We start from the raw sequence: 27,411 nt of genomic DNA, 5'->3' as shown, positions 1-27,411 counted from the left end.
AGCCCCCCCCCCCCTCCCTTAAAAGGCAGACCACTACAAAGCCAGTTAGCCACAAGCAACAGCGCCCAACTGGTCAACGGCGGTGGTGCTTTATCTCAATGAGGAAAGACAAGGAAAAAAACAGCAATTGGAAACAGGGGAGAAATGAGAGAGGCCAGAAAAGAATGATTAGTGGAGTTTAATCGGATGGACTGGAATCATACAAACCAAAAAAGTGGACCAACAAATAGACATCATAACTAGTTAATTTACTAACAGACTGAAAAACTGACAAACGATAAAGAAATGAACACACTAAGATAACGAAATAACTATCTAAAGGGCATGCTAACTAGCTAGCTAACTAACTAAAGATCTGTGCTAATAATCATGCTAACAAAAACAAACTCACTCACTCACTGAGGGATGTGCTAGTAATCATACAAACTAACTAACTAACCAACCGCATGTGCTAATTGTTCTAACTATAAAAGTAACAAAGGAGTGAGTTAGTTAGCATACTAATGAATTTGCAAACTACGTAGCTAATAAAAATGCTAATCCAGGCAAAGTGTGAGTCTTAAACAATTTCACCGAAAAAATGATGGCTATTGCCCCCTTTCACCAGGAAGAGTGTGGGTTTTTAATTCTTTCCTGGATAAGTAAGTGGGTGTTGAACCCTTCCACCGGGAAAAGTGCCACAGCATGGTCGGCCATCCCGCCGTAGAATCGCAAGCCAAGCTTGGTGGAAACTTGGCCGGGTCGCCATTTCCCAGGGGTCTCCGACACGACGCCGCCCCCTTCCCACCCCCTAACCTCCGTTTTCCGCGTTTGCGCTGTACTGAGGCCCAAACATCTCGTGCCAGCGTGCCGGGCAGTCCTTGGGTGGCTGGGCTTAGTCACACCGTGTGTACGCTTCAGTCAAACACGGCCCGAGGACACTCCAGGGTGGTACGGAGGAAGGATCCAAAGGTGAAGCCGGTGTGGTCCAGCGCGTCGAGTGGCTGATTTAGTGACTGTTGACATCGGGCAGGCGGCCCGGGCTGACTCAGCGCGCATGACGTTGCGTTTAAAGGTCTTGCTGTATTGTGGACTGTTCACACAGCAGGGGGAAAAGGGGGCTACTGGATCCCATTTTGCGTCACCGCACCCCCTCAAAGCGTTCATAAACAGATGGTCCGGGCTCATTAAAGGCTACTCGTGGCGTTGGACGCCTCCAGGCGGAGACAATTGCCAAACGTTAAGACGAAGTTGCGAGCGTAACACAATGCTGCTGTGTGCTCTGAGCCGAGCCGCGGGACGAGCGCTCGCTGATGTCATGCTGACAGGCTTCCGGAAAAGGCCGGAATGCGGTCGGTGTCAAACTCAGGACGACGCAAATAAATCTTGAGCAAAAAGTTAGACAAAGTGGAAATATAGATGCCGTCGTTTGGCTGGTCATCCAGATTTCAATTTTAATTATTGAAAATTATTAATAGAGCAGGAGGCCGAGGCGCGCACAGCAATTATTTTATTTGGATTTTTTTTCCCTTCCTATTATTTGACTAAATTATATTTAAAGTTGAGGTATTAAATATGAAATCAATTTCTGTTGTTGTCCTTGTTCACACCATCGAACAAAAAAAAAGGACGAGCCGACTCCGCAGAGGCTTGGCGGTTTCCGCTTGCGGTTTTTGAGAAAGCACAAATGGTTGCTGTCATCCGTTTGAGTTATGAGGCAAACAATGGAAGATGGCAAGGATCGCAACGGGGATATTTGCTCAGTCTGGGGTAGCGCCGACTTTGTGGTGTCGCTCCTCGTGTGGCCGCAAACTAAGCGGCAACTTCCGGGATGTCCTCACAGGGTCGCACTGGAGAATTTCCCAACGAGGCCAGCGGACATAAAAAGGGAATGAAACTTGGCTTTGTGATGAGAAGCTCTTTGTTTCAAGTCAGAAATATCCCAACATACTAAACTACTAAAAACTCAAATGAAATCTTTGGGGGAAAACTAGGAATAAATCATAGCAGGTTAGAGTGCCTCGCCGTTGCTGTATTTTAATAGAAACTAGCAGCTGATTGGATGGCTTTCTAATTTTATACACATGAAATATCTGTCCATTTTGTTCAATACCTAACATACCAAAAACATCAAAACAAATAAGCCCCCCCAACCCTTCACTTTGGCACTCAGCAGAAATAATCGCATTTGCTATTGGCTGAAAAAGGAATGCGGAAAGGAAGCTTTGGAATTCTTTCACGTGTAGCAATTGCAATAAAACTGCAAGACAACAACCAGGAATGAGACGGCTTTGGAGATTGAGAGTTTTGCAAGACAAGAGACATTGCTCAGTGTGTGAGTGCGTGTGTACGTGTGTGTGTGTGTGTGTGTGTGTGTGTGTGTGTGTGTGTGTGTGTGTGTGCCTGCGCGTGTGTGTGAGTGTAATGATCTATCTCTCAGCAGATGTGCTCCCCTCTGCTCCACATCTGCATCCCACATGTTTTCTCGTCGCTCACTCCCAAACTGAAGCTTCGGACTTTCTGCGCCGTCTGCAACAAGCTTTACCCAAACGGAGGTGTGCGCACCTTGGGGGTGCGCCATATTAAAAAAAAGTGCACCGACCTGACACGGTTTAATAGAGATACATATTTACATCATTTTTATTTCTCCATGGTTATTATTTGTCTTTAAGGATGGCCACATTGGGGTGTGTAAAGGGGTTTGCCGCCTCAAAAACAAAAGTAAAAGGACTGTGTGGCCCCGAAATGAGCCCGCCAATGTAAAGAATGCAGAAGGTCGAGGGACCATGGGGGGGGGGGGGACATCTTCCTCATAGCCGGTCATTTCCATAATTGCCCACAATCAAAGCGGACCCCCTTCTTGGAAGCAGAACCCCCCAAGTAAGAACAGGTGCCAATTCTCTAAGAACAAAAAAAATTGCAGGAGTTGTTTCTCCAAATTGCCACGGTGTTCACCTCTTGGATGGCTGTGGGGTGACTAAAGGGGGGATTCGTCCCACGTTGAGGGTGGTATCAAGATGAACAAAGACGCAAGGGCAAGCAAATGCCAAGTAACGGAGTCACTTGTCCAAGGCGATTGGTCGATATTCTTGAAGGTGCTTTGTCATTGGCACTTGCTCTGGTGAAGCCGTACGTTTGTGAACTTGGCTCTGCCACCTCCCGCAGGTGGATGCCTGAAGACCCCCCATTGGCCATGCCCTCCCCAGGCCCCTGCCTTTCATCCTCAAATTTAAAACTGAAGTTTCTTTTTCATTGTTTGAAATGTTCCAATTTGACCCAGAAAAGGATCGTTTCCAATATTTCCCATGCATTTAAATAACTATAATAGCAAATTTGTGTTGAATTAATTAACTGTTCATTATAGGTCAGTATTGCCGTCTAGCCTACTGGACACATTATCGACTGATTTGATTTGATCTAAATCCCTATATCATCATAAATGTGGACTATTATGTTGCGTGTGTCCGTGCATGCATGCGCGCGTGCACGTGAGTATGTGAATCCGTGTGTCCTCCAATGCGCGCACTCACTCTTCCCTGCAGACAGGTGACCGTCGACCTCGTGTGTGCAAGCGTGTGTGTGTGGAGGGGCATGTGTGCGTGTGTGTGCGCAGCGCGCGCTACGCGCGTCCCCGTTGAACATATACGTCACGGCGCTCTTCTCGCGCGCTGGTTAAAAAGGAGGAAAGCGCACGAGCAAAACATGTGAGCGCTCCTGAGGACTTGCATGAAAGAAGAAGGAACTTTTACTGTCGTTTTTCCTTGTTTTTTTTCCCTCAATGCCTCCACACACTGCGGGATTATCATTGTTATTGTCATCTGTAAGGGACGCCCGGGCTCTGCTTTTGTGGATAAATTGCCATCTTTTTGCTCTTTTCTGGGAAACAGCTCGCATTTATTATTATTAGGAGGCAGACACCTGCAGCATGCTTGTACTCGTAAACGTAATAAACTCCCACATAAATAGTGCTCGAATATAATTAATTGCTTTTATTTTCTTGTGCATCCTCCTTTTTTGGAAGAACTGTGGATTTATTTGTTTGGATCTTTCTTTTTGGATTTTTTTAGTTTCTTTCTAACGTTGTTGAAAAAAAAAGAAAGAAACAATGAAGCACTTGCAATTTGTGCTGGTGCTGGCCATTGCTGTCAATGTTTGGGAGTGCGGGGACGCTAAATTCGGACCCGAGCGTGGCGGCGAACTGGGCGCCAGGAGGCGACGCTGCTACGACGGCAGCCTGCCCAAGCGCCTCAAGAAGCGGGAGAGGAAAGTGCTCCTGGATGGCGGCGCTGGCTCTACGACCACCTCCACGACCACCACCACCACCGGCGGCGGAGCCGAAGTTTGCCACCGGCTCTACCCGCGAGTGTCCTGCTGTCCCACCAGGAGAGCCGCGTATCAGATCGCGCACCGCAGGGATGCCCGGGTAAGGTTTACAAGAGCGACGTTGGGGGCTTTTTACGACCTTCGTCATTCTGTTTTATTGTGGTTTTCGAGGGTGGGGGGGTTCGCCTTCCGGCTGTACCGTAAAGCGACTTTTGCGTGCGACGATATGTTTTAAAAGGTTTTGTTTACGTCACTTTGGCACCGTTTTACGTTACCTGCCGCTCGGCGCGTCGGCACCGTTGTTGCCATTGGTGACGCCTCTCACGGTTTGGCTTCACTCCGGGGAGCAAGGTAAGCGACAATAAACCCGGCAGCAACTTATGTTTAACAATTTAACCGCGGTTCGTCGTTTATTTTGTTAGTTTCTCGGGCTGTTCTTCGAAACCAAGTAAGTTTTATCAACTGTGCCGTTCTTGAATGTCCCCCCCACCAACACGTTCACGTCGTAGAAAGTATGCGACACGGGAGCTAAATGGCTTCGTAACGTCGTCAATAATGGATTTTCTGTCTCTCTCCGCGCTTCTTATGTTATATAACATGTCCGGAGAGGTTTAACTGACCAGTGACTGAATTGGTTTCACTTGGGTGAGTCAAAAACACGCCTGTTTAATCTTCTGTTCTTGAATGCCCCTCCAGCATCCTCATCTCACGCTGCAATTTTCACGTAACGTCACCTGGCAACGTACTTTATATCTCTTGGACAACTTTATGGGTGTCTCATCAGTTGTTTTGGCAGTTGAGTGAAGTTTTACAAACTGTTCGGTGACGCGAAATAACCAGCGAGCCAAAAACCGAAGCTGTAATGTGCCGTTCCCGAACGCACCCAACCCCGCTCGGCGTTTTCACTTTCTAACAACTGACAGCATCTTATCTTGTTTTTCCGGAGTTTTCCCAGACTAGTCTGCGAAGCCCCCCCCAAAAATTAGGTGAGTCAACATAACATAAGCGATAAAAAATGTCGTTTTTAAACGCCCATCTTTTTTGACTTAAAAGCAGGAACGTGAGCTGGCTTATATCACTTTAAAAGCATTCAATGTTACTGCATTTCCAGACTATTATCTGCAGGTGAGTCAAAAACGAAGTGAAATGTGTCATTCTGCAATGACAAGTATTTTCATGTCAAACCACTTCTGGAATCATTCAAGGGGCGCTGGGTAGTGAGATGGGGGGGGGAGTATATTACCGCATCATTTAATTTCCTCAAGTCATGCAAATAAGCCAGGAGAGAGAGGAGGGTCTTGAGAGGCTTTGAAAGAGTCGACTTCTCCTCCCAGTTACACTGCCCACACACGGAGCCCATTCTGATTATGGCCAAAGAATAACAAGGCCATTGTGTTTGTTGGTTTCACTAATGCAGTGCTTCTCAAATAGTGGGGCGCGCCCCCCTTGGGGGGCGCCGTGCTATACCTGGGGGGGCGCGTGTGACCCTGGGGAACAGGCTTTTTTTTTTGCAGTACTAGAATAAAGTGTAATTGCGCATCTTCCCAGCAGGGGGCAGTGGCGGTCTCATTGTTACTTCTGTGACGTTTGCGACAGTGCAACATTTTACGACTTACAAGACAAGTTAGGATAGTCACGGTGGGGAGGGGGGGCGCGAATAGTTTTCTTCTTGCTAAGGGGGGGCGTAACAGAAAATAATTGAGAAGCACTGCACTAATGGGAGAAGCTGGAGAACATCACCCCCCCTCTCTCCCTCCACACCTCTCCTTGCAGCCAAGTGTTAATGCCTTTGGGAGTGTCCCCCTCCTCTTTTGCCAACCAACTTACACCTATTCCCCCGAGGGCAAGTGTTTTGTCGGAGCTTAGAGTCGCCCACATCGCTGCTGCCACTGACTGAATGACAAGTGTTTCTTTTCAAACGAGTGGTTGCGTAGCCAAACAGTGCTGCAAAGGGGATCATATTTGGTTAAATTGGGGGGGGGCGGAAATAGTATTCAAATGTTAAATTGTGCATAATAAAATCTTGTCAGTTGCGTTGCAGGCAAACTTGGCAGTCTGTCTGTGCCACAACTCAAATACGTGACAAGTCACAGAAATCAAAGTCCTCATCACCATCTCTGAGTAAATGTCGGCCTGTTGGAAGCAAGTAACCTAGCGATTTGGGTCTTCACTTGGTGCTCCAACAGAAAAACCCAAATGCCCGAACGTCATGGCGATGGAAATGAGGTGTGGTGAGGTGTGTGATATGCTGACATCGGACATTAGAACAGGTTGGCATTCAAAATGTTTATATCTACGGCATCGTTTCCCCCCAAATATTAGTCCAGTGCCTCATTTCTTTTCCTACATCACGTCATTGATTTTTTAGTTTGTTTTTGTTTGACTACCATCAAGAAAAAAAGGACACAAACACAAAGCCTCGCTTGTTTGGTTTTCCGCAAGGACGCAAATTTGGCATCGGTCCCGGCAACATATGGACACGGCGTACGGCTGAGAGCACACGAATGTTACTCGCAGTGGAACCTTTGCCAGCTCACGCCACTCGGAATCACGAGGCAATTTACTAGAGCGGGAAGGCAGGCATGCCCACCACGCTGCGGGACGTACGCAGGAACACGTGGGCGGGGATTGAGCTTTCCTTCGAAGGCAACAGAAACCATTTTTTTCTCTATTAACTCCACAGGCTATGTTTTCAGTTTTTACGTTTTTAATGGCCATAAAAGTAAGAAAATAATGAGCACAGAAAACATATTCAACACTGCTCGAACCTTGACCACAGCTATAGCTCCATGTCACACTTGAGCTAGCAGCCTAACCGCTAGCTAGCACTACTATATTGTTAGCTGTCATAACATGTGACGACTCTGGCGGGTCGCTAAACACGGCTCAGTGGCATTTTGTTCCGTAATCAGGCAAACGTGAAAGGCATCCTTCTTCTGGCCTTGGGTCCTCGCAGCTAATTGATTTGGACAGACCTGCTAATTTGTTGATAGCAGCGAGAGGGGACGATGTGGCTGTCTATCTCTCCATTTGTGTTTACACATGGACCTCACACGGCGCAAAGTACTGGCAGCCTTGCTCTGCCTCCGCTTGCCCAAGTGGCAACCGCTCTTGACCCAGACCAGATTACATTGTGTTTGGTTGCAGCTAATTTGCTACATAAATAATCCCGCTCATTTCTTTTCGGATTAACTCCCGGGCTACCAACGACCCCCCTCCCGAAGTCGAGCTTGTAATTTTTGCTTCCTTCGTGTCGCGTGGCTGCGAGTTGTTAAAAAAGAAAAGAAAAAAAAAAGGATATTTGGCTCCAGACGGCCTAATTTACTGTGTAACTTTATGTGGGGTTTGGCTACTAGTAGCAATTAGCTGAGTGCTTTTTTTCCCTGCATTCTTTAGCACGCAATCTGACAATGTTAGCATTGGACATAAAACAAAACAAGAACAACGCAATTGCTTATTGGCACCATGATTTTTCCGTTTATTAGTCTACTTGTACCTTGACTTGTCTTTCTCGATTACCTAACTTGCGTCCACTTAAACGTGTCTCGTCTACTTTTTCGCAGAACCACCAATTCCCCTTTAATCAAGCTCATCTGGGAAAGTCATTATCAAAGCTGACAGAAAGTGATGTCATAGAACGGACAGAAGGAATAACAAACGAGAAGTTTCCCAGCTAAACGAAAGCTCAAATGTTTATTTCACTTCAATCTTATATGCAGAATTATTTGGAACAGGGTGTAGACAGCAAACAGGCCAAGCAGTGCGCTGCCTTTTTCCAACGCTAAACATTAATCAGTCATCTTTGTGTGTGTGTGTATGTGTGTGTGTGCGTGTGCGTGTGTGTGTGTGTGTGGTCTCCAGATCTTCTCCACCAACAACACAGAATGCGGCCGTCTGCTGGAGGAGATCAAGTGCGCGCGCTGTTCCCCCAACGCGCAGGTGTTGTTCAACCCGTCGGAACCAGGCAGGATGCCACACAGGGAGCCCGACCTTCCTCGGCTCTGCCAGGACTTCTGCCGCGAGTTCTACTACACCTGCCGAGGACACGTACCGGGTAAATAATCCCCGCCGAGCGTCTCTGAATCACACGCCTTTGTTTGGTTACCTTGTAAGATTCACTCGCGAGTCGGTCAGATGTTCCGTGCGGATTTATTTATCCAGCGCTTTACCTCATCTGACCTCACCTTCATTTGTTGATGACCACCCCTCGTTTGTTTGCTAGCTTGTCCGCCCTTTTTTTTTTTTTGTGTTGCTTTTCAACGCCCTTGTATCTTTTCGGTTGCCAGCTTATTTGGATTAGCCTGACAAACATGTTGTCCCGGCCTTGATTGTCACAACCACGCATACGCACAAATTTGTGTGTTTTTTTTTTCTGACATCAGCGTGGTAACCAAGATGGCGCAGGTGGATGTGAAAAACAAACGAATATGATGAGCGCAAACAAAAATCAACACAAGCCCAAGTGAGCGGAGTCATAGGGCAAGAAACTGCTGCCAAATTTCAAAAATATTTTCTCAGTGATATTTAAATTGACAAATTTTGGGGTGAGATTTTTGTAACATATAGTTTTTCATTTTTTGTAAATTTCCAAGATGCTAAATGTTCCAGTTTGTCCATCTTTTTTTTTTTTTTTATGAGCAGGTACCACTTTTCCAAAGATTTTGCAAGTGAGTCTGTAAATTCCCAAGTTAGCGCGTTCCAAAACATGACCCAATAGTGCACATGCTGCGACATTAGCTCATGGCGCGTAGAGGAGGCGCGGTTGGTTGCGAGTTACTGCCCGGGAGCTGACACACATGTGGGCTCAGGGAGTCAAAGCCAAGAAAAAGGCTGAAAAGACTAGCACCCCCTCCCCTCCTCCATTTCTCCCACCCCGTGTTGTGCGCCTTCTCCACGGGCCACAGATCAGCATATGTGGTGACGAATGACACATTTATTTTTCTACAAAGCCAGTGTGTATGTAAAACTGCTGAAGTGCATCAAGATGTCAAGTACTTGGGCCGGGCCACCCAGGTTGCCTTTGGAAGATAACCAGATGGAAGCTTCAGCGCCGGGGAGCCACGAATATGGACAAGGCTCTGTCTCTCTCTCTTTCTCTCTCTCTCTCTCTCGCTCTCGCTCTCTCTGTCACGCTGCCTCTCACTCGCTCATTTGCTCTGCTCCAATCTTGTTTTTGTATTTGCGTGGGTTCTTCTTTTGTATTTATTCATCAGTTTATGTATTTTATCATCTTTAGTTAGTTATATCTCAGCGTGTTTACATTTCCTAATTATTACGTCTTCAAAATTCCCTTTTTTTTTTTCTGGAAATCACAATGTCCCAGAAGTGCTGCCGCTTCGGCTCACTCTTGACCTTAGCGGGCCTAATTCGGAGATGATTTTTAATGTACAGTTGACCCTATGTGCCAAGGGAGTGAACCCACCTCTGCACAGATTCTGTGAAATTGCCTCGAGGCAAATCTAAAAATCAGGACAGGCTGGAAAGAAGTTGGAAATTTGCACTCGACTTTACTCCCCATTCCGCGTCATTACCATTTGTACAGAAGGATGACCTGGAAACCTTGCCTATCATTTACGTCGTGGCAGCACTTGTGTTCCCCTCCATTAGTTCTCACTCCCACCTTCCTACCGTCACCATTCCCGCTTACCCATGCACTCCCTTGCCCGAGCCGAGTCGAGCTCCCACGCCAGCGTGCTTAAGATAACTGCGGACACAAGCGGGTGGGCGGTTTGTGCTCCTGGGCCACTTTGATCTCCATCTTGTGTTTAGATGTTCGGGGAGGGGGTGGCGGGATGGGGTTATCCTATCACCTCCACTTTTTGCTGCGGTCAGCCCTCGCAGTGGCACATGAAAGGTGGGGGTCGGGGTGGGACCCTGTTTGTGTTTTTATCCCCCCCCCCCCTCACCGTCCAAAGGAAGCAGAATTGGCAAGATTGTTTTTTAACTCGCTAGGGGGGCTCCAGAGGTACTGCACACTAAGACTAATGTTGTGCCAGTCCTGTTTTTTTAAGCGTGTGGTTGAGATCTCAGTTTAGCGCTGAAAGAGCAATACGGATACGGTGCATAAAAACTAGCGGTGTGGCGAAAATCCGAATTCGCTCCTTACCTCGATTTTCAGGTCGCCTCTCGGTTCACACCGACGGTCGCGGCTCTCCAATCGACCTCCCAGATTGATACGTGATAGTTTTGTTTTAAAGAGAATATTAATATCCTAAACACGCGCTCCGTCCTGTTTATTATATACCGAAGGCCAAACATTTTCCAATCTCCAAAAGGGTCTCGGTTTCTCGCTCGCCCGCACTGCAAGCATGTCAAACTGACAGCTGGTGTACATTGTCAATAAATGTTTTTCGCAAAGTCGGCATTTCATTATTCGATATGCACAAACACGCTCGGCGTTGGCCAAAATCATGTCAGTGTAAATTATGGTCTCTCTCCTCCTTGCAATTTTAGCCAGAAACTTTGTCCGCGTTTGGTTTGGCCCGCTGTCTCTTTTTCTCTGCGCTTTGGTTTGACCCAACAAACGCATATCGTATCTTTTTGCCGCTTTCTGTCCACCGCTCGCCTCGTCTTTCTCCTCCAGTCAACAGGAAACGCCCGTTCGTTGCATTTTCGCTCTGCCCGCTTTATCGAATGTACCCGCCCGTATTTCATTTGATTTTATCTGCGCAGAATTGTTCCAGGCCGACGCGGACGAGTTCTGCCAATACTACGGTCGACGAGACGCAGGCCTGTGCTTTCCAGATTTTCAGCGAAAGCAAGCGCAGGGCCAAGATTCCAACTACTTGGGAGATGAGAAAATGGAAGATATCAGCAGGTTTGTGGCCTTAGTTTGTTTTCATTTCAGGGTCCGACTCGGGCGCTAAACCTTCGGCGTTGTGCCGAAGTTTGTTCGCAAAAGGGCCTTTCCCTCACAAAATGCAATTGAATATCAAACACCCCCATTTTATTTCTTTACCTTCTCCTCTGTCTGCCCTTCTTGTATCTCCGCCATTGCCCAGGAAACACAAACACAACTGCTACTGTGCCCAGGAGGTGTTGAGTGGTCTACGGCAGCCTGTGGCCGCGGTGCACTGCGGCGACGGATCCCAGCGCCTCTTTGTCTTGGAGCGGGAGGGATTCGTCCGAATACTCACCCACGACCTGCAGCTGCTCAAGGAGCCCTTCCTGGACATCCACAAATTGGTGCAGAGCGGCCTGAAGGTAAGGAGGAGCCGGCCGCCAGTAACGTCTCCCTTGTTGCCTGCTCGCTATTAGCGTCGCAATTATATCGTTATGCCAAACAAGGAACCATTCATCAAACGTGACGGCGGCCAATCATTGCGCTATTTTCTGCTAATTAACTGTACATACAGCTTGCATTGTGCTGCTGCGCCGTTCGCTCACGCTCACAAGATGGCTTAATGGCCCGCCTAATCTATCCCACATTGTTCCTCTGAGGAGTCACGTTGAAAAAAAATGGTACGATTTGGGAGTTCTGGAAAAAATAGGCCTCAATAGTCAAACAAGAAGATTTTTTTTTAATATTTAGAAAAATAAGCATTATATCGAAATAGTACGTAGAACTAAACTGGTTAAAAGACTTTGTTTAAGACTCTGGTTGAAGTAGACGCTAACTAAGCTAGCATGCAAGAGATGAGTTTGAAGTTTCAGCCGCACAGGCGAGGAGCGATGGGAAGTGTCCTAAATTCTTCAGATTGCATGCGGAGATGGCATTGCCGGGATATTTCAAGGGTGAGGAGGAAGGGGTCCACACGCTCCCGGACAGGAAGTTTGTTCCCGCACGCATGCCAGTCACAGTTTGTTTACAGGGAGTCAAAGCAAGCAAAGCTTCTGAATATCTAAGTGGCCCCTCGCGGGTCCCGCTCGGCATGCTCCCTCTTCCCCTTATCGTCGGCATCATCGCTGGATGTGCATGAAGCCATCGTTATGATGATCCGATTCCCGCGAGTCTTGTTCTGCCCCCCTCCAGCCATGCAAAATGGCGAAGGTGTTTACCGGCAGCATCAACAGGATGGAGCTGCCTCCAATATAGAGCCCCACCGCCCCCCCTAGAGAGGAGCCAGATAACCGCTTTATCATCAGTCCCATGCACATGCTTTGATTGTAATGCCCTGTGTTTCCTTCTCCCACTCCCGCTCGCTCCTTCTATGGACGCCCACCCTCCTCGCCGTCCCCTCCGTGTGCCAATTAAGCTGCAGCGAAACAATGGCGTGCCGCTTCAGCTGCGGGCTGCATGCTGCGCTGTGGGTGTTCCGCCTGTAATTTGATCTCTGTACGCTTGTCCCCGCCGCAAATGCGCACCATCCTCAGTCGTCCTCGCCGCAACTGCTTGATATTTTCCTCCCTCATCTCTAATGTGATTGGACAAGACTCAGCTTGAATGTATTTACTTACAGCTGCAGCAATTTTTTTTTTCCCAGAGGGACAAAAAAATGTCACTGCCAATTTTCGGGCTCATCATTTGTGGAAATTAGTCAACTTCTTCCTTTGGTATGTCAACATACCGCAATGAAGGCCATTGAAAAGATGTTTTTTGTTCGAAGGAGAAGCAGATGATGTGCATGCGAGTCGTTTTTCCGTTACAAAGTGACGTCGCCAACTGCTGGCCCGCCAAGCGCAATACATCGATTTTTGGTGGCCCGTCCATCTGTACGTTCCCTTTATTTTTTTTGCTAGACCTGCATTATGTAGTCTTTGCCAAAACTATACAACCCCTCCCTCCTCATCCTTTCCTCAAGCTTCATTTTCAAAGCCGGACCCCCCGGAGAACACAAGTGGAGGGAAGGGAGGAATGCAGCAGCAGGTGTTTGTGACAAATGAAAAGATAATACCTTGAAAGATTCATTCGGAGCGCTGCCTGACTGCAAGTGTGCTGACAGATGCTGTATTTAGTGCTTACATAAAGGACTGGCTGTTGTACAATGAAGCAATCCAAGTTATTAGCAAGGGAGCAAATCGTTCATTGGCTTGCAACACTGTTTATTCAGGGTGTCGCCCCCCTTGGCCTCGGATCACGGCCTCTTCGGAATTGCGGTTACCTTTAGTTTATTTTGGGGATGTGGGTCAGCGCATCTCCACATTCAACATACGGACACGGCTATAAAACATCCTGACACAATTGGCGGGGTACAAGTCACCTTTTCTTTCCCACCCCCCCTCCAACCCGGATTTGACTCGAGCGAGCTGCTGTCTGACTCTTACGTATCGCAACAGCTTTCACAACATCAATGAAACCCGCGAGGTTCTCGGTGGGGGTCTCTGTTCTTGCTCATCGGTACTCCTAGAACATTCCAGGGTGCCGCGTCATCCTTTTTGATTCCACATGTGGCCGGCGTAAGTGTCTGCGTACACGTTACGCCATCCAAGCAAGACTGCGAGCGGTGGAGTAAACCTCACAACATCCATCTTGATTATTTAGATGTGTTGCACGACCTTTTGGCCGGAATATTAAAGGGCGCGTGTCAGCTGGAGCCCATCCCAGTCGGACTGATTGTGAGCCAATCGCAAATTGCCGTGTCATAGATGAGAAATAAAACAGAACGACTCATTTTTGGAGAATGTTCATTTTTGTCATATTTTTACGAGCGAACCACAATGACGGAATCTTTCTGCCTCCACCTTGATCAAATTCACCAAAATGATGTTAAAGCATCTGCGCCACAATTTAGACGCACTTTTCAGATGGTCTGAAGTTTTGTCTATATTCCGCCACCGAATTGTCAATCCCCTGGTCTGTCCACTCTTTTGCGGAGAAGAGCGCCACGTTAATGACCAAGCCGTCCGGGCCGACCTGCTCCGGCCTAGCTTGGCGCGATTGTTGATTATTACAGCGAGTGAGCGAGCGATGACGGCGAGACCACCAAGGTAGCGGCAGAGCTGCCTCTGGGGCTGAGACAAAGGTTTACATATTACACAAGCAATTTAGATGTTTTCTAAACATGTTGCCAAGACAGTGGGAATTGGCAGCCCCTTCCTTGTTTAGTATTTTGTTTTCAACCCCCCCCCCCCCCTCCTTTTCCCCTGATGATGTGAATTTTGCATGCGTTTTGTGTAAACCCGCGAAGGGGCGCGGTGCGGCCGGGGTGGTACGGAGTTGAAGCACTCTGCACTTTTGTGCTCTCTATGAACTGTGAGCGAGCTAATAAATTCTTTGAGCCACTCAGCGCCGCATTCACGGATATCCCCCAAAGATTACACACACAAATCACCGCACAATAGGGGGCCACCTCGAAGGGCCCCGGGGGCGTCCTGGGAGGGGCGCGGTGGGCGGCTGCGGGGACCCAGATCCCCGAGGACAAGCGCGCATAACCAAGAGGAGTGGGCGGGGTTGGAAGAGGAGCCGCAAACGGCTGCGCTCGGAGTCAAATGCTTTATAATGGCGGGTAATGGTATATTCAAGGAGCTCGGTGGAGGTGTGAAGTGAAACAGGCCATGGTTTGAAAGAGAAGAATGAAAGAATGCCAGCGGTGTCAAAGGCAATGTGATGGAGAAATAAAAAGGGGGATTAGAGAGGGGGGGGCGGTCAGGGGAGGGGGGGGGCTGATTCGGAACCCACACGACCAAGGAGAGGCCGAGGCGGGACATAATTAACTCCTGGATCTTTTGTGCTTTGCCATCTGACTGCAGGGCAGAGATGAAAGGGGCCTGCTAAGCCTGGCATTCCATCCCAATTATAAGAAGAATGGCAAGCTCTACATCGCCTACACCACCAACCAAGAGCGCTGGGCCATCGGGCCGCACGACCACATTCTCCGCGTTGTGGAGTACACCGTGTCCAGGTAACGGGGGGGGGCCACGCTGATTGCAAACATTAATGGGCTCTTTTCACATAATCTTTTTCCATCTCAGACATATATTATCTTTAAGTATGTGATTTTATGCTATAATATAACTGACTGTAAAACGTTCCAGAAAAAGGTGTTAAGGAGCAGTAAAAAGTCGGCGGATCTAAAGTATGCAGCTGTTCACTTGAATGATAAACGATTGGTGGAGGGAAAAAAGCGTCTTCTCTCAATCACACCAGTCCATTTGCCTTAATGATCTAATCTTAATGACAGTTTTGGCACGCCGTCCCGCCGACTGACTGCGGCGCACGGGGCCGTAATTCAACTCGAGGATTTGATGGCATTTTTACAGCGTCGTTATTTTCTTTAGAAAGCTGTTTTTCTTTCCTTTTTTTTTTTCCCGGGCAAATTGCGAGACCTTTAGACACTCAAAATAAGCGAAGATGAAATGTTACTCCTCCTAGTGTAGCCAAAGACTCACTTTGCAAGAGACTGCGTGATGTCATCGCCCGCCCACTGTCTGCCTCATGTCTCAAATCATCTTTCTCCATTGAAATGAATGGAAATGCTATTAATTTGTCCCAGACTCACTTTTTGACGCAGGATCTTTTTTTTTTTTTTTAATCCCTCAGAAAGAACCCAAACCAGGTGGACATTCGGACCCTCCGGGTCCTGATGGAAGTAGCCGAGCTGCACCGGAAACATCTGGGCGGGCAACTGCTCTTCAGCCCCGAAGGTCTGCTGTACATCATCCTGGGGGACGGAATGATCACCCTGGACGACATGGAGGAGATGGATGGACTCAGGTGAGAAAAGGTCCAAAGGTATCAAGACATGAAGGTCATCCAAAGCCTAAAAGATGCGTTGGTGCGCAGTGATTTCACAGGGTCCGTGCTCAGGGTAGACGTGGACACGGATGGCTGCGCGTCCCCCTATTCCATCCCGCGGGACAACCCGTACTTCAACGGCACCAACCAGCCACCGGAAATCTTTGCGCAAGGTTTACACGACCCAGGCAGGTTGGTCAAACGCAAAAAATATATTTTTTTTTTAATTAAGCGCGCCCGTGTCGTTCTGTGCTCCTTATTTTCTGGGTTCTGTGTGGCGTAGGTGCAGCGTGGACCGGATTCAAACGGAGAACGGGAGCCTTCTCCTGCTCTGCACGGACGCCAGCGGCAAAAACTCCACCACGGGAAGAATTTTGGAGATTCACAAAGGGAAAGATTACGGTGAGTTCAAGTAGAAATGTCTCTAATGTGCAGGTGTACTTTAAAACACTATAAAAAAGAATTTTGTCGAGAAATTTGGATAGACACAACATTCTGGGAAAATGTTGAGACATCCTTGGTACCAACTCGTCGAAGCGTGCCGTCAAAGCACTCTTTTAAGAAACACTCCGTAAAATTTATCATGATGTAAATGTGCCTTTTTTGCCCAAGATTTTGGCTTTGAATTGAGAACAAAAAAAAATCCGCCCCCGCCCCCCCCTCATTTTGTAAGAACACAGCAGTTTGGCAACACGTTGCGATACAATTCAGGACAGCTGCCAAGGTACAGAAGGTTACATGTAAAAATTTTAGAAGTGCCAGAGAAATACCCCCCAACACACACACACAAATTCACTCACTTGGAACCCCTGTGTGCACGGAGCACAGAAATGCCAAAAGCAAAATTGCATCCACACTGTGAATTTGGATCTGTCTACAGCAATAACCACAAGGTTGACGGCTTAGCATTGTTGAAAACGCAAATCTCAGCGGGGTTCCTCTCACAATGAGCGGGAAAAAAAAGGCAAATGGCGCTCTTGACCATTTTTAACCCACTTTCCTTCCACAGATAAATTAACGGCTGTTTGTCTTAATAATGACGACTTAGGCAACCCAAATGTCTACTTGACCCCCTTGAGGGATGCTTCGCCACAGGGGCCAATGATCTAAACTGGAAAGTCATTGCCGTGGGGAAATCAACACACCAGCCGCCATTCACATTTCCCATTGCCAAGACCACAGCGCTCCAAAAATAAGTCTTATTACATCAGCGTCAAACTTATGAAGCAGACAGGGGGACAATGCGGACGTCTGCCAAAGTCCATGTGGTACTGACAAAATGCGGACCCAAAATGGCTTGTTCCACAAAAACCATATTTAAAAGTCATATTTAATGGTCATCCCTTTATTGTTGTCGTTTGGCTTCATCATTCTCACAAACTATACTTTAATTATAAAATTAGTTCCTCAACACCCTAGTAAGTAAAAAGTTCTTTTAAAATCTATTTTTTTCTTAAAAGTTAATTTACGGTTTTTTTTTCTTTTCAAAGAATGATTTTGTTTTTCTAATATTTGCTCATCTCCTTCATACTGCGCAGAGAACGAACCTTCCGTCTATGACCTGCAGTCCATCGGAGGAGCGCCGCCAGTGGGCGGTTTCATCTACAGGGGTTGCCAGTCCAGACGATTGTACGGCAGCTACGTGTTTGGAGATAAGCTCGGGTAAGGCACAAACCATATTGCCTCCAAATTGTAGCATGCTTCAGATTGGGGACCATCTTTTAGAGGAAGGGTGCTGCTGTTTTGGTTGGCTACAGAGTTCAAATGGTGTGTTTTGTGTCACCGGCATTTGTGTTCCTGTAGGAGGCAACCATTATAGTTTTTGAGAATGTTAGATTTGCAGACGTCACCACTCGCCATTCTCACCCTCGTCAATCTGTCCCTTGCATCATGGGGTGAATGTAAAGTTCCGTGGGGGTGGGGGACGTCGGTATTGTGTTACTCTTGCCACAGTGGCCTGGCCAGTTGGGTGTAAACGGAGACGGGACATCCTGCCTTGCGCTGTTCACACTTTTCTTTGGTTTGTAATTCATCCTCATTTGCTGATGTCAAAGACTGACGCTCCAAGAGGCAAAGAGCAAGTCAATCACGGTGAGAAATTTCCCTTCGTTGCAGGATCTTTGGGATTGGGTTTGGAAGCATGCGCGGTGGCTGAAATTCCGTTCCAGTTTGCGGATGTGTTGTGAATCTTGTGATTGAGCTAAACCTTCCTGGTGACGCAACGACAGTCTCTAGTGGGATCACGCGGGTCTGTGGGAAAGGAAAATGGTTAGAATGGTAGCCAAGACATGTGCAAGGGTTAATTCATTGACCTCTATAATATAAAATGGCATATTTCCACAAATAAACACCTTGTGACTGACAACTCCCTTTTGTGTAACGATCTCAGTTCAAAGATGCTAATGTCTTCACACAAAATTGCTGTTTGAACTCAGTTGCTAACCAAAACAGCAGCACCAGTCCAGTGGACAGACTGGTGGTCACTGTAACTTCAATCCTATGTTGCATGCACATGTAGCGCCAACGTTTTGGCTAATAATTGTTTCAAGGAAGTACAGCATTATTGAGATTATTTATTTCTTCAACTGGATGACACAGCCAATAAATAATTGACACTTCAGTTGGAGTGGAGGTCACGTAGTTCACGGCTCCAAGACTTGACTTGTTTTGTCCGATCCTATCTACTGTTTATCTCAGCAACCTGCGGATTCTCCAGAAGTCGTCGATAACGCCGTCGGCAGCAAGCGACCAGTGGCAGGAGAAACCGCTTTGTCTGGGCTCCGCCAGCTCCTGCGGCTCCACGCTGGTCGGACACATCCTGGGATTCGGAGAAGACGAGCTGGGTCAGTGTGGCCGTGACGAGGCGTACAGTATTTTACGAGTCAGTTGCCCTTTATGCTTGACCAGTCACAGGGTGCCGTAAACTTTTTTGGAATTCCCGTGTGTGAGCAATTGGAGATAAGCAGAGTTACCTTCCGAGGGAGGCGTTTATTTTGTCAGCGGATGACCCAGCCGGCGACTCGACAGCTTTCTATTCAAGGGACGGCCACCATTTGAGGAAATACGGTTTTGACTTTCAATCGGCCAGCAGGATATTAAATGCATACTTCCTGATGGATTCAATGTCATTGCTATAAAACATCACGCAAAGCCTCCCATTTTGCACGCTGGGCCACCTACGGCGCAATGTTTTGCACGGGTGTAGTGTGTTGCCGTCAATTTGGGAGCGCTCGGGTGAAGTGAGGTGAGCGGCCTAATGTGATACAGAACTTTATACCAGCTGCGGCCCACCAGCCATCGGCGAGGATTACAAACTTTCGGCTGCAGTGTTTCTGATTAAGTCAAGCACTCGCTCAACAACAGCCATCATAAATGTTTGATCGGCGCTCTCGCGCCAGCTGTCACACTCGCCCTTTTTAAGGAGTATTTCCATGGCGGGCGTCCCAAAAGGCACGGGACCCCGCAGACACGTGTTTGTCCCCTTATGGGATTTTGCTGTTCTTCATTAAACCATCCCGGCGTGCTTCCCGCTCGTGAGTGTTTTCCGTGCACCCGTAAAACATCTTCCATTTTGTTTCAGGTGAAGGCTACATACTGGCGAGCAGTAAAAGCATGGTGCAGTCGCAAAGTGGCAAACTCTACAAGTTGGTGGACCCCAAAAGGTACACGTCTACACTTCTTCTAGACTTCCACACTTGCTGCTCGCCATAATCATTTGCATTACGGTTCTCCTGAAGTTGCTCAATTCCCAAAGCACACTGTTGAATTAAAACAAAAGAAAACCTTTTAACATTTCATCAGAGATGGCGCACCCATTCTACCCCGTTAACAACCTAAAAAACAAAAACCCCGATGGTGATTAAAGACATTGAGTTCTGCCCGTGGAATCGGATCATGGCGAGGAAAATCAGGCACAAGTGAGTCAAGGCAACAGATGATGTCTTACTAAAGAAATAAAATTAAATAATAAATAAATAAAATTAAATAATCAAACATTCACCACACGGGGAAACCATAATATAAATGTGTCATTTTAATGACCGGTCAGCCTTCCACTTTTAAATCTCACGTACACATACCACAGATTGGGAATCTGATCACTCGGGTGCAAACATATGGTGTTGGCTATCACATTTTTTTGTAAGCTACCGGTAAGTGTAAGCTGCCGGTGTGTGCAGTCGGTTGTGTCCTTAAATATCTTCGGAGAAGCAGAATTAGACGCAGAGGAGCCATAGTGGAAGTGTACCCAATAAATTGGCCGCTGTCACACAATCCCGCGTTGATACAACCCATGAGGCCTCCATTAATCTCCCGTCTTTCAAATCCTAGCCAATGCCAACGGGTCGTCACATGACGGCCCCGCCTCGGCCCACGCTAACGCAGAACGGCAACCGGAGAGCCAGCGTTGCATTTCACTACATTAGTGTCAGGTATTGCTAACGGCGTAGCTGGATGGACGCGCGCCGCAACTGCCAACGTAACCGCACGCCAGTTATTTTCAGAGCAGTCGCACAGAAGGTTTTATTTTGCTGAGAGTGGGGGAAAAACACCGCGGCACCTGTTTCGTCCCACTTTGACACGTCATTTATCTCACTGCATATGCGCTAACACGGTGTTATGCTAACCTTTTAGTGAGCACTCTCTACGATATTGAGCAAGAGTGTTTTATTTCCTCAACATTTAGTCATGATGCAATCATGAATGCTTGTGACATTAGCAACTGTATTCGATAATTAACTTCTTCAACACAAACAAATGGCCTCATCGACTACAGCTAGCATGCTAGTCTAAATAACATGCTAGCGCAAACCGACGCCATACATACGGGCAAATAAATACGCGCCTGAAACCGCAAATGAAACGCAGATGAGAAAAATATGAATTGCCTACACGCAAAAACAACAAATACAAACGTACGGTATTCAAATTTGCTGAAGAGCAAACATTCTATAATTGGCACTGACATGGAACGGTGGTATGAAATGGACCACGTCAATTTTCCGCCTTCTGAAATAGCACCACAAGCCCCTCTTACGCTGCCCGTAAAAGGCGGCATTACATTACAGGCATTTCTCATAGTAGCGGATCATGTTTGACTTTGGAGGCTAAACGGCGTATGCCATGTGCGCGTGGATTTTGTTTCCATGTCAGCAAACGGGTGGCGCTTAACTCGGAACAGCCGAAGGAACAGCTCGCTCGATGAAATATCTCCTGTTAAATGAAGAGAGACAGATTAAGTAGAAAAAGCAGACTGGGAATCACACTTGAAATATGTTATGCGGCTGATCAGTCGCGGGTGACGACAGTGCCACCCAGGCATCGGCGCAATTAATGACACCGCAGATGTTTCAAAAAAGGGGCCCCGGTGACTTGCTCCGTATTTATGTTTTCTGGCCCCGCCGCTGGATGCGTCGTCGCTCCCCCTCGGCAGAACATTTCTTTCCACCGTGGACTGGGCTTGTTTAGTCTGCAGACAAGTTGCAGCAGTCTTTGGAAGATTTGTTATCATCAAATAAGTTTTTGCTACTTTATAACTTTGCTCCTCAGCATGATCACATGTAATTGTCCTTTTGAGGAATCTTTTCCTTCTACGGGGATCAATCACACTTTCCCATTCACAACGTTTTAGACTTTGCGGTGCCATCGCGTCGTTCTTCTCCTGGTGGATGTTTGGGAACACGCAGAAGCCGTTTGGTAGAGCGCCGACTAAAGGCCCTACAGGGAAACATTAGCCATAAAATCCCTCAGAAGTGTTTGTGTAAACACGTCTTGGGCAGATGACTTCATTTGGAGGTATTTGTTTGTCAGCGGAAGTGCGCCTCCGATAATAAATAGGCCACCATGCGTTGAAAAGCGCCGAACGGGGGGGGGGGCTTGTAAAACAACCAGCGATGCTTGGTGGTTTTGCGGCGTGATTGAAGTCATCCAAATTTTTGGCACGTTCTGACAAATGCGCAAAATGTCAACATCAGGTCAAGTTTAATTGTGCTGATTTGTTTATTATTTATTTATTGTTGTACGCTTTTTGTTTTTGCATTTTTCTCATGTAAGCCATTCAGAAAATGGATGGTACAAATTTATGATCCTAATTATTGTCTGGTGTCATTAAGACTTGTTCTCGTAAAAGAACATCTTCAGATTACGACTTAATTCTCTTAAAATTATTTCACGACACATAACTTTAATGATTCTGCCCGTGACCCCCCCTGTGGGTGAAGCGCTTCAGTAAATGGATGGATGAATTATTTGACAACTTTATTCCCGCCAATTGGATTTTTTTCAACGACTTAAATGTCATCCACCTTAAGTGTTCTTTCTTTTGTCACAATGTTTTGATTATGTTCTCAGAATTTCATTTTACTTTTCATTGAAACCATTTGTGTTTTTTATCATCTTAACATGCTTTCAAGGCTATCCGGGGATTCCCAGTGTGGTCTCTTTTGGCGACCATTGTCGGACCGAGGGTGGCCGTCTTTTGTATCGTCCCTCCTTATTTTAATTGTGCAAGAATATTTACTGTGTATTGTAGCGGCCGCTATTCACACAGCGTTGTCAAAGCGCCGACCACAGCGGAGGTGGTGCAAGATTTAAGAGGCACGGGAAAAGAAAGGGTTTTTATTTTTTTTTTTTGCGACACCATGCTGGGAGTTAGCATATCGCGCGCTCGCACAGGCCCGCAGATGTGCACGTTCGCATGTACCCGCCACCCACGCAGTTTATATCTGTACACAGCACACACACTCGGATAAATACATGCGTATAAACAAGAAGCCGGAGACGTTTGCCGATATGTGACTTGTGTGACGTTGACTGTCAAACAGGAAAAGTTCCTTCCTAAATACTTTTCCAGACCTTCCAGCTAAAGGTCAAAAATGCACAGCCATATAAATAATATCGGATTAATCTGATATAATTTTTTTAAAGACACAGTTTGCCAAATAAGAGACCAAGAGTGCTTGTTTCAAGCTCTCACAATCAGTTTCCCACACTATTTAAAAGAGGCTAACAACAGTTAGCAAAAGAGACAAAATAGGTGGCATCGCCACTTATTCCCATCATATTTCTGTCAGCATTTTAAAGATATCCTGCCTTCCAACTATCTCATGTATGAGCACTTTCTTGCCTCCCTCCCTCCCTCCCTTCCTCCCAAAGTTGCAACATTCCCACAGTGGCTGTTGACCCAGCTGCCTTTGTCAAGTGGCGCTACCAGCAGGTGCTGTTTTCACAGCCACCCTGGCAGTCGTACGCACTGTTTAGTTGCGCCGCTGACCCCTTGCCTGCTATTAACAGTGTTCGCCACGAAAAGCCCCCCCGTCCCTCCTGCAATCCTCTAGGGAGTCTTTCTCTATTTTTTACCCCCTTGTCCACTCAGGGATGGAGTCTAGATTTGGATGCTGATGGGAGCATGGGAATGTACCCTTCCTCCGCCACCATTGTTTGGCATTTAATACCGAATCATTGCATAAAAACTTTTTATCATCAAGCCAAGGTCAGAGACACACATAATGTGCCTTTAAGGGGCGTGGCTTTGACGTCTACTCGTTGTGACTTTGCCCTAAAATGTCTCCGTCATTATCTCCGAACATTAACGCACATCTAATTGCCCAAATTCCCCGACTGATTTCAAAGCGGTTGAAGTAAATTAAACTAAACCCTGGCGCCTGTTTTTTTTTTTTTATCTACATGGAGATCTCTCCAGTAGTTGCTCTTAAATCCTATCTCTGGGTTTCCATCCGACTACAGAGTGACCTCCTGGCCATGATGGATGACGCCTGTCCTTGTGGACAAATTTGCTGACGTCAGCGCCGTGGCCTCCAGGTTCTTGATACCCACAAGAGTCCAGTTACCATTCCCGGTCACTCACTCGCATTGTGTTGGGCTTTTCGTTCGTCTTTCTTCTGTCGCGTGCGTGCCGGGCACATTTGAACTTAATTATGCACTTGGCGTATTGCTTCCAGATTTGTAGCGCGTGATATGGAATAATTATTTGACAGCCCATTCGCCGATGTGCGTGTGTGGGTCTTTCTGCCTTAATACGGAATGATCACAGCATGTCCCCCCCCCCCGCTACACGCTCGCTCTTTGCCCAAGTCTTTGCTGTGATGTTGAGTATGCGGTGGGTCTGGTTTTATTTTTTTTTATCTGAAGCTGTACTTGTATTCCTCACTCAAGATTTCATACCGCAGGCACAATTTTTAGTACCTTCGCAAAACATAAACGAGAGACCAATCGAAGGCAGTCGCGATTTTGTTTTTGTTTAATAAAAGATGACCCCCCACTCACACACACTCAGTACAAACTTGCCGAAGGATTTTTTTGGGTTCACAACACCGCATATTTCGTACGGCACCGCTCCAAGCAAATGTGTTGAATTACAACGTAAGCCGAGGCCAACAAACAAGTTTTGGTTCTGCCCTTGCTTATTGTACGTTGTCTGGCAAAGAACGTTGTAATTCCTTCCTGCGAAAAAAATCAAGATGCCTTTGCACGAAAGCTTCTCGGGACAAACTAAAACTGGTTTGGCGTAAGCAGACCATCCATCAGCACTAGTCAAACATTATAAGTTGGAGTTCCCTACTTTTGGCTCGGTCATCAGGTGGAATCAAGTCCGGGAGACTTTGATAGACATGTCCACCCAAGTTCATGTTCCCGCCCTCCCCGCAAACACAAACTGACTTTGCCCCGCCCCTCTTGTCCCAACTGTTCTTTCCAGGCCCCTCATCCCCAAGGAGTGCCAACGTCAGGTGGAGCCTCCTGAGCTGCTGATGACAGCTTGCTCCAGACACTGCAAGAACGGACACTGCACTCCCACCGGCAAATGCTGCTGCAGCCCAGGCTGGGAGGGGCCCTTGTGCCGCATCGGTGAGGCTTGTTCCCTTCAAATGTCTTTAGAGCTGATTACGGCAAAACTCTCAAACAACTTTGGTAGACCGAGCAAGACAGCAGTCGGACGTACTGCCCAAAAGCATATCGCTAGCCAAGTCAATCACTTGACCTGAAACCGATTGAGTATGCATTTCCCTTGCCCCAATATTTATGGCCCTAAGTATGGTAGCCCTAAATGGTCAAACAAGCTCAATACAGGATTGGAGCTGTTAGAAATTGCAGGTCATAATTTTCCTCCGATTATTATGTACCCCCCCCCCCCCCCCCAATCTAGCCAAGTGCGTCCCAGGCTGTCGCAACGGAGGCGTATGCATGGAGCCCAACAAGTGCCTGTGCAAGAGTGGCTACTCGGGCGACCAGTGCGAGCAGAGCGAGCAGGGCATGCCCAACGACCAGGAGAAGGACGGCCTTCTGGACCACATCATCGACATGACCTCGTACCTCCTGGACCTGACTAGCTACATCGTATAAAGAGACTGCGAGGGGCTCGTCCTCGTCAGCACCTTCATCCCCGCCCTACACGAATCTACCTAGCGCCACCGGCCAACGAGGTATCCATTTTTTTATTTCATTTTGCCCACGCTGACGAGAAAAAAAAAAAAAAGGATCTCCATCGCAGCTGCCTTTGACATCACCGGACGTTACGGTTTCTCACTGGACGATAAGCTACTTGAGCGCCAGGCCAGGCATCCAAGTCACGGAAAACGCCCGCCAAGACATTTCTGCTCCTCTTTGGGACAAATCTAAAAAAAAAAAAAAATAACGCAATGGAGCGACCGTTTATTTCGGCGTGATGTCGTCATGACTTTTGTTCACAAGACTGCATCCACAACTGTTAGACATTTTCATCGCAGGATGAAGAAAGACGCTGGATTGCTACCCACCCCTGCTCTGCATTCATTACAAAACTTTTCAAAAGTCAAACCCATTTGCACAGTTCCGGTCTAACAAAGCTAGCCTCTTTCACACGGAGACCCTGAAAAAGTAAGAGTCATTCGATTAAATCAGTGCTACATGTGACATAAGACAAAAAGCTTTTTGTGTGTTGCAAAATTCGCAGTCAAGACAGGAAATCACACCTTCAGCCGTATTTTAAGCTGAACAGTTTCACACAGCAACACAGCATCTCGCAATCAGATGGCGTGATGATATCGTTGTCTGACGTGAGAATTGCTTCCAGTGGAGTGTCAGGTGTGAAACGTCTCAACCTGACAGATTTCAGCAAAAGCGCTTTTACACGCTAAAGCAGCGTCTCACAATCAGGAAATGAGATGACATCAGCGTCTGATGTCATCATTGCTTGCAACACAACAAGGCTGGAGAAGTGAAATCCCCGCAGTTGCAGAATAACCTGCCATCTTTTCGCGGGTGGTGTAAAAGGGGCTAGTGGACGACCAAATAACAAAGGGAAGAAGAGGAGGAGGAGGAGGTGGTAGCGAATGGCGATGTATATTCCCCTATAGAGCTTACCCACTACTACTTAGTATTGCAAAAAAAAAAATAATAATAATGGGAAAAAAAAGCATAGCATTATTATGATAGAGGGGGGTTTATTTTTCTAAGCGTAATAATATATGGGAGAGATTGGTGTTTATAAAAAATATGTTTTACACTAAGCTTTGTGTCCATTTGGTATACTTGCAGCTTGCTTTTTAAGCGCCCTTCCCCTAAACACAAAGCGCCACTACAGTTCCATCACGTTTTTGTTCAAAACGGTGTTTTTGTTTTTGTTTTTTTGTATTTGTTCACCTCGTTGAGGTGTTGCTGACATAATACGTCTACCTGGTCAAGTCCACAATGGAATTTTTATGCTGTAAAAGGTCTATTTTTTTGTTGTTGTTTTTCTTTTTTTGTTAGCACTTAATGTGAACGTTGTTGCATTGTAGCTGCTGAGTCGGCATGGTGTGAATAGAATAACCATTTTCATTATTTAAGTAGTAGTTACACAAAATGAGATAATTATTTAAGTATGTCATTGTACTGTATGTGTGCGGTTTTTTTTTCCTTTTTTAAAAATTTGTTTTGTATTCATGTATTGTAAATACAACTTAGGGATGATAACTTCCTCTTCAGAAATATCAATATGTCTATTAAAATTTATAGCATGTCTCAAATGTTGGTTTTTAGTGTTTACTTCCAACAAGACAGAAGCACAATCCATGTTGATTTTCGAAAGACGCCAATTTATTTTTATTTTTAAAAAGAGCCCAAGAGGAAAGAAATGAGATATTTATTTGAGGTCTGGCGTTAAATCTTTCACAAGAAACCCTCCTTGAAAACTTTTTATTTTTATTTTAATAGCCTGAGAGCAAAAAAGCAAGGATGCTGATAAACACAAGAAAATGTGGGTGATCCTTTTCAACTTCACATTTTTTTGGACGTATACGCACACACACCATGTAGATATTAATTTCCTTCTGAAAATACCAATGAGGTTTCGGCTTGTTTAATGATAGCGAGTGCAGACCACCCACCTCGCTGCCTCGCTCACACACATCGCAATATTACGAGAGGTAATGCAATCCTAGCCTTGTCTATTGGCATCCTTTCCAAACTCTGCGATCTATGTGAGTTTATACATCATATATCATCTGCGTGAATCATAACTT

At 46.6% G+C, this 27,411-nt stretch overlaps 1 protein-coding gene across 3 annotated transcripts; it reads left to right on the top strand.

The window, feature by feature from the left end:
• Positions 1 to 3,662: 3,662 nt before the first annotated feature.
• On the top strand, positions 3,663 to 26,916 carry hhip (hedgehog interacting protein). 3 transcript variants are annotated; one of them, XM_061275094.1, is made up of 13 exons: positions 3,663 to 4,402; positions 8,164 to 8,356; positions 10,975 to 11,119; positions 11,304 to 11,505; positions 14,932 to 15,083; positions 15,722 to 15,895; positions 15,965 to 16,108; positions 16,200 to 16,318; positions 17,455 to 17,578; positions 18,614 to 18,759; positions 19,497 to 19,578; positions 24,630 to 24,778; positions 25,077 to 26,916. In XM_061275094.1, exons 1-13 carry the CDS (start codon positions 4,085 to 4,087, stop codon positions 25,271 to 25,273), a joined length of 2,145 nt encoding a protein of 714 aa, XP_061131078.1. In that variant the 5' UTR covers positions 3,663 to 4,084; the 3' UTR covers positions 25,274 to 26,916. The 3 variants fall into 3 exon arrangements, with proteins under 3 accessions (XP_061131078.1, XP_061131079.1, XP_061131080.1); XM_061275095.1 differs by lacking the exon at positions 3,663 to 4,402 and adding an exon at positions 4,536 to 4,653; XM_061275096.1 differs by lacking the exon at positions 3,663 to 4,402 and adding an exon at positions 4,668 to 4,947.
• The last annotated feature ends 495 nt before the right edge of the window (positions 26,917 to 27,411 follow it).

This window comes from Syngnathus typhle, linkage group LG3 (assembly GCF_033458585.1).
Source record: "Syngnathus typhle isolate RoL2023-S1 ecotype Sweden linkage group LG3, RoL_Styp_1.0, whole genome shotgun sequence".
Lineage (NCBI taxonomy): Eukaryota > Metazoa > Chordata > Actinopteri > Syngnathiformes > Syngnathidae > Syngnathus > Syngnathus typhle.
This window is presented reverse-complemented; position numbering and strand designations above follow the sequence as displayed.

Excerpts from the sequence above, each read along its gene's own strand:
- hhip (XM_061275094.1), top strand. The coding sequence starts at position 4,085 with ATGAAGCACTTGCAATTTGTGCTGGTGCTGGCCATTGCTGTCAATGTT. Across the intron at positions 4,403-8,163 it reads CGCACCGCAGGGATGCCCGG|ATCTTCTCCACCAACAACAC; the intron begins GTAAGGTTTACA and ends TGTGGTCTCCAG. Across the intron at positions 24,779-25,076 it reads GGGGCCCTTGTGCCGCATCG|CCAAGTGCGTCCCAGGCTGT; the intron begins GTGAGGCTTGTT and ends CCCCCAATCTAG.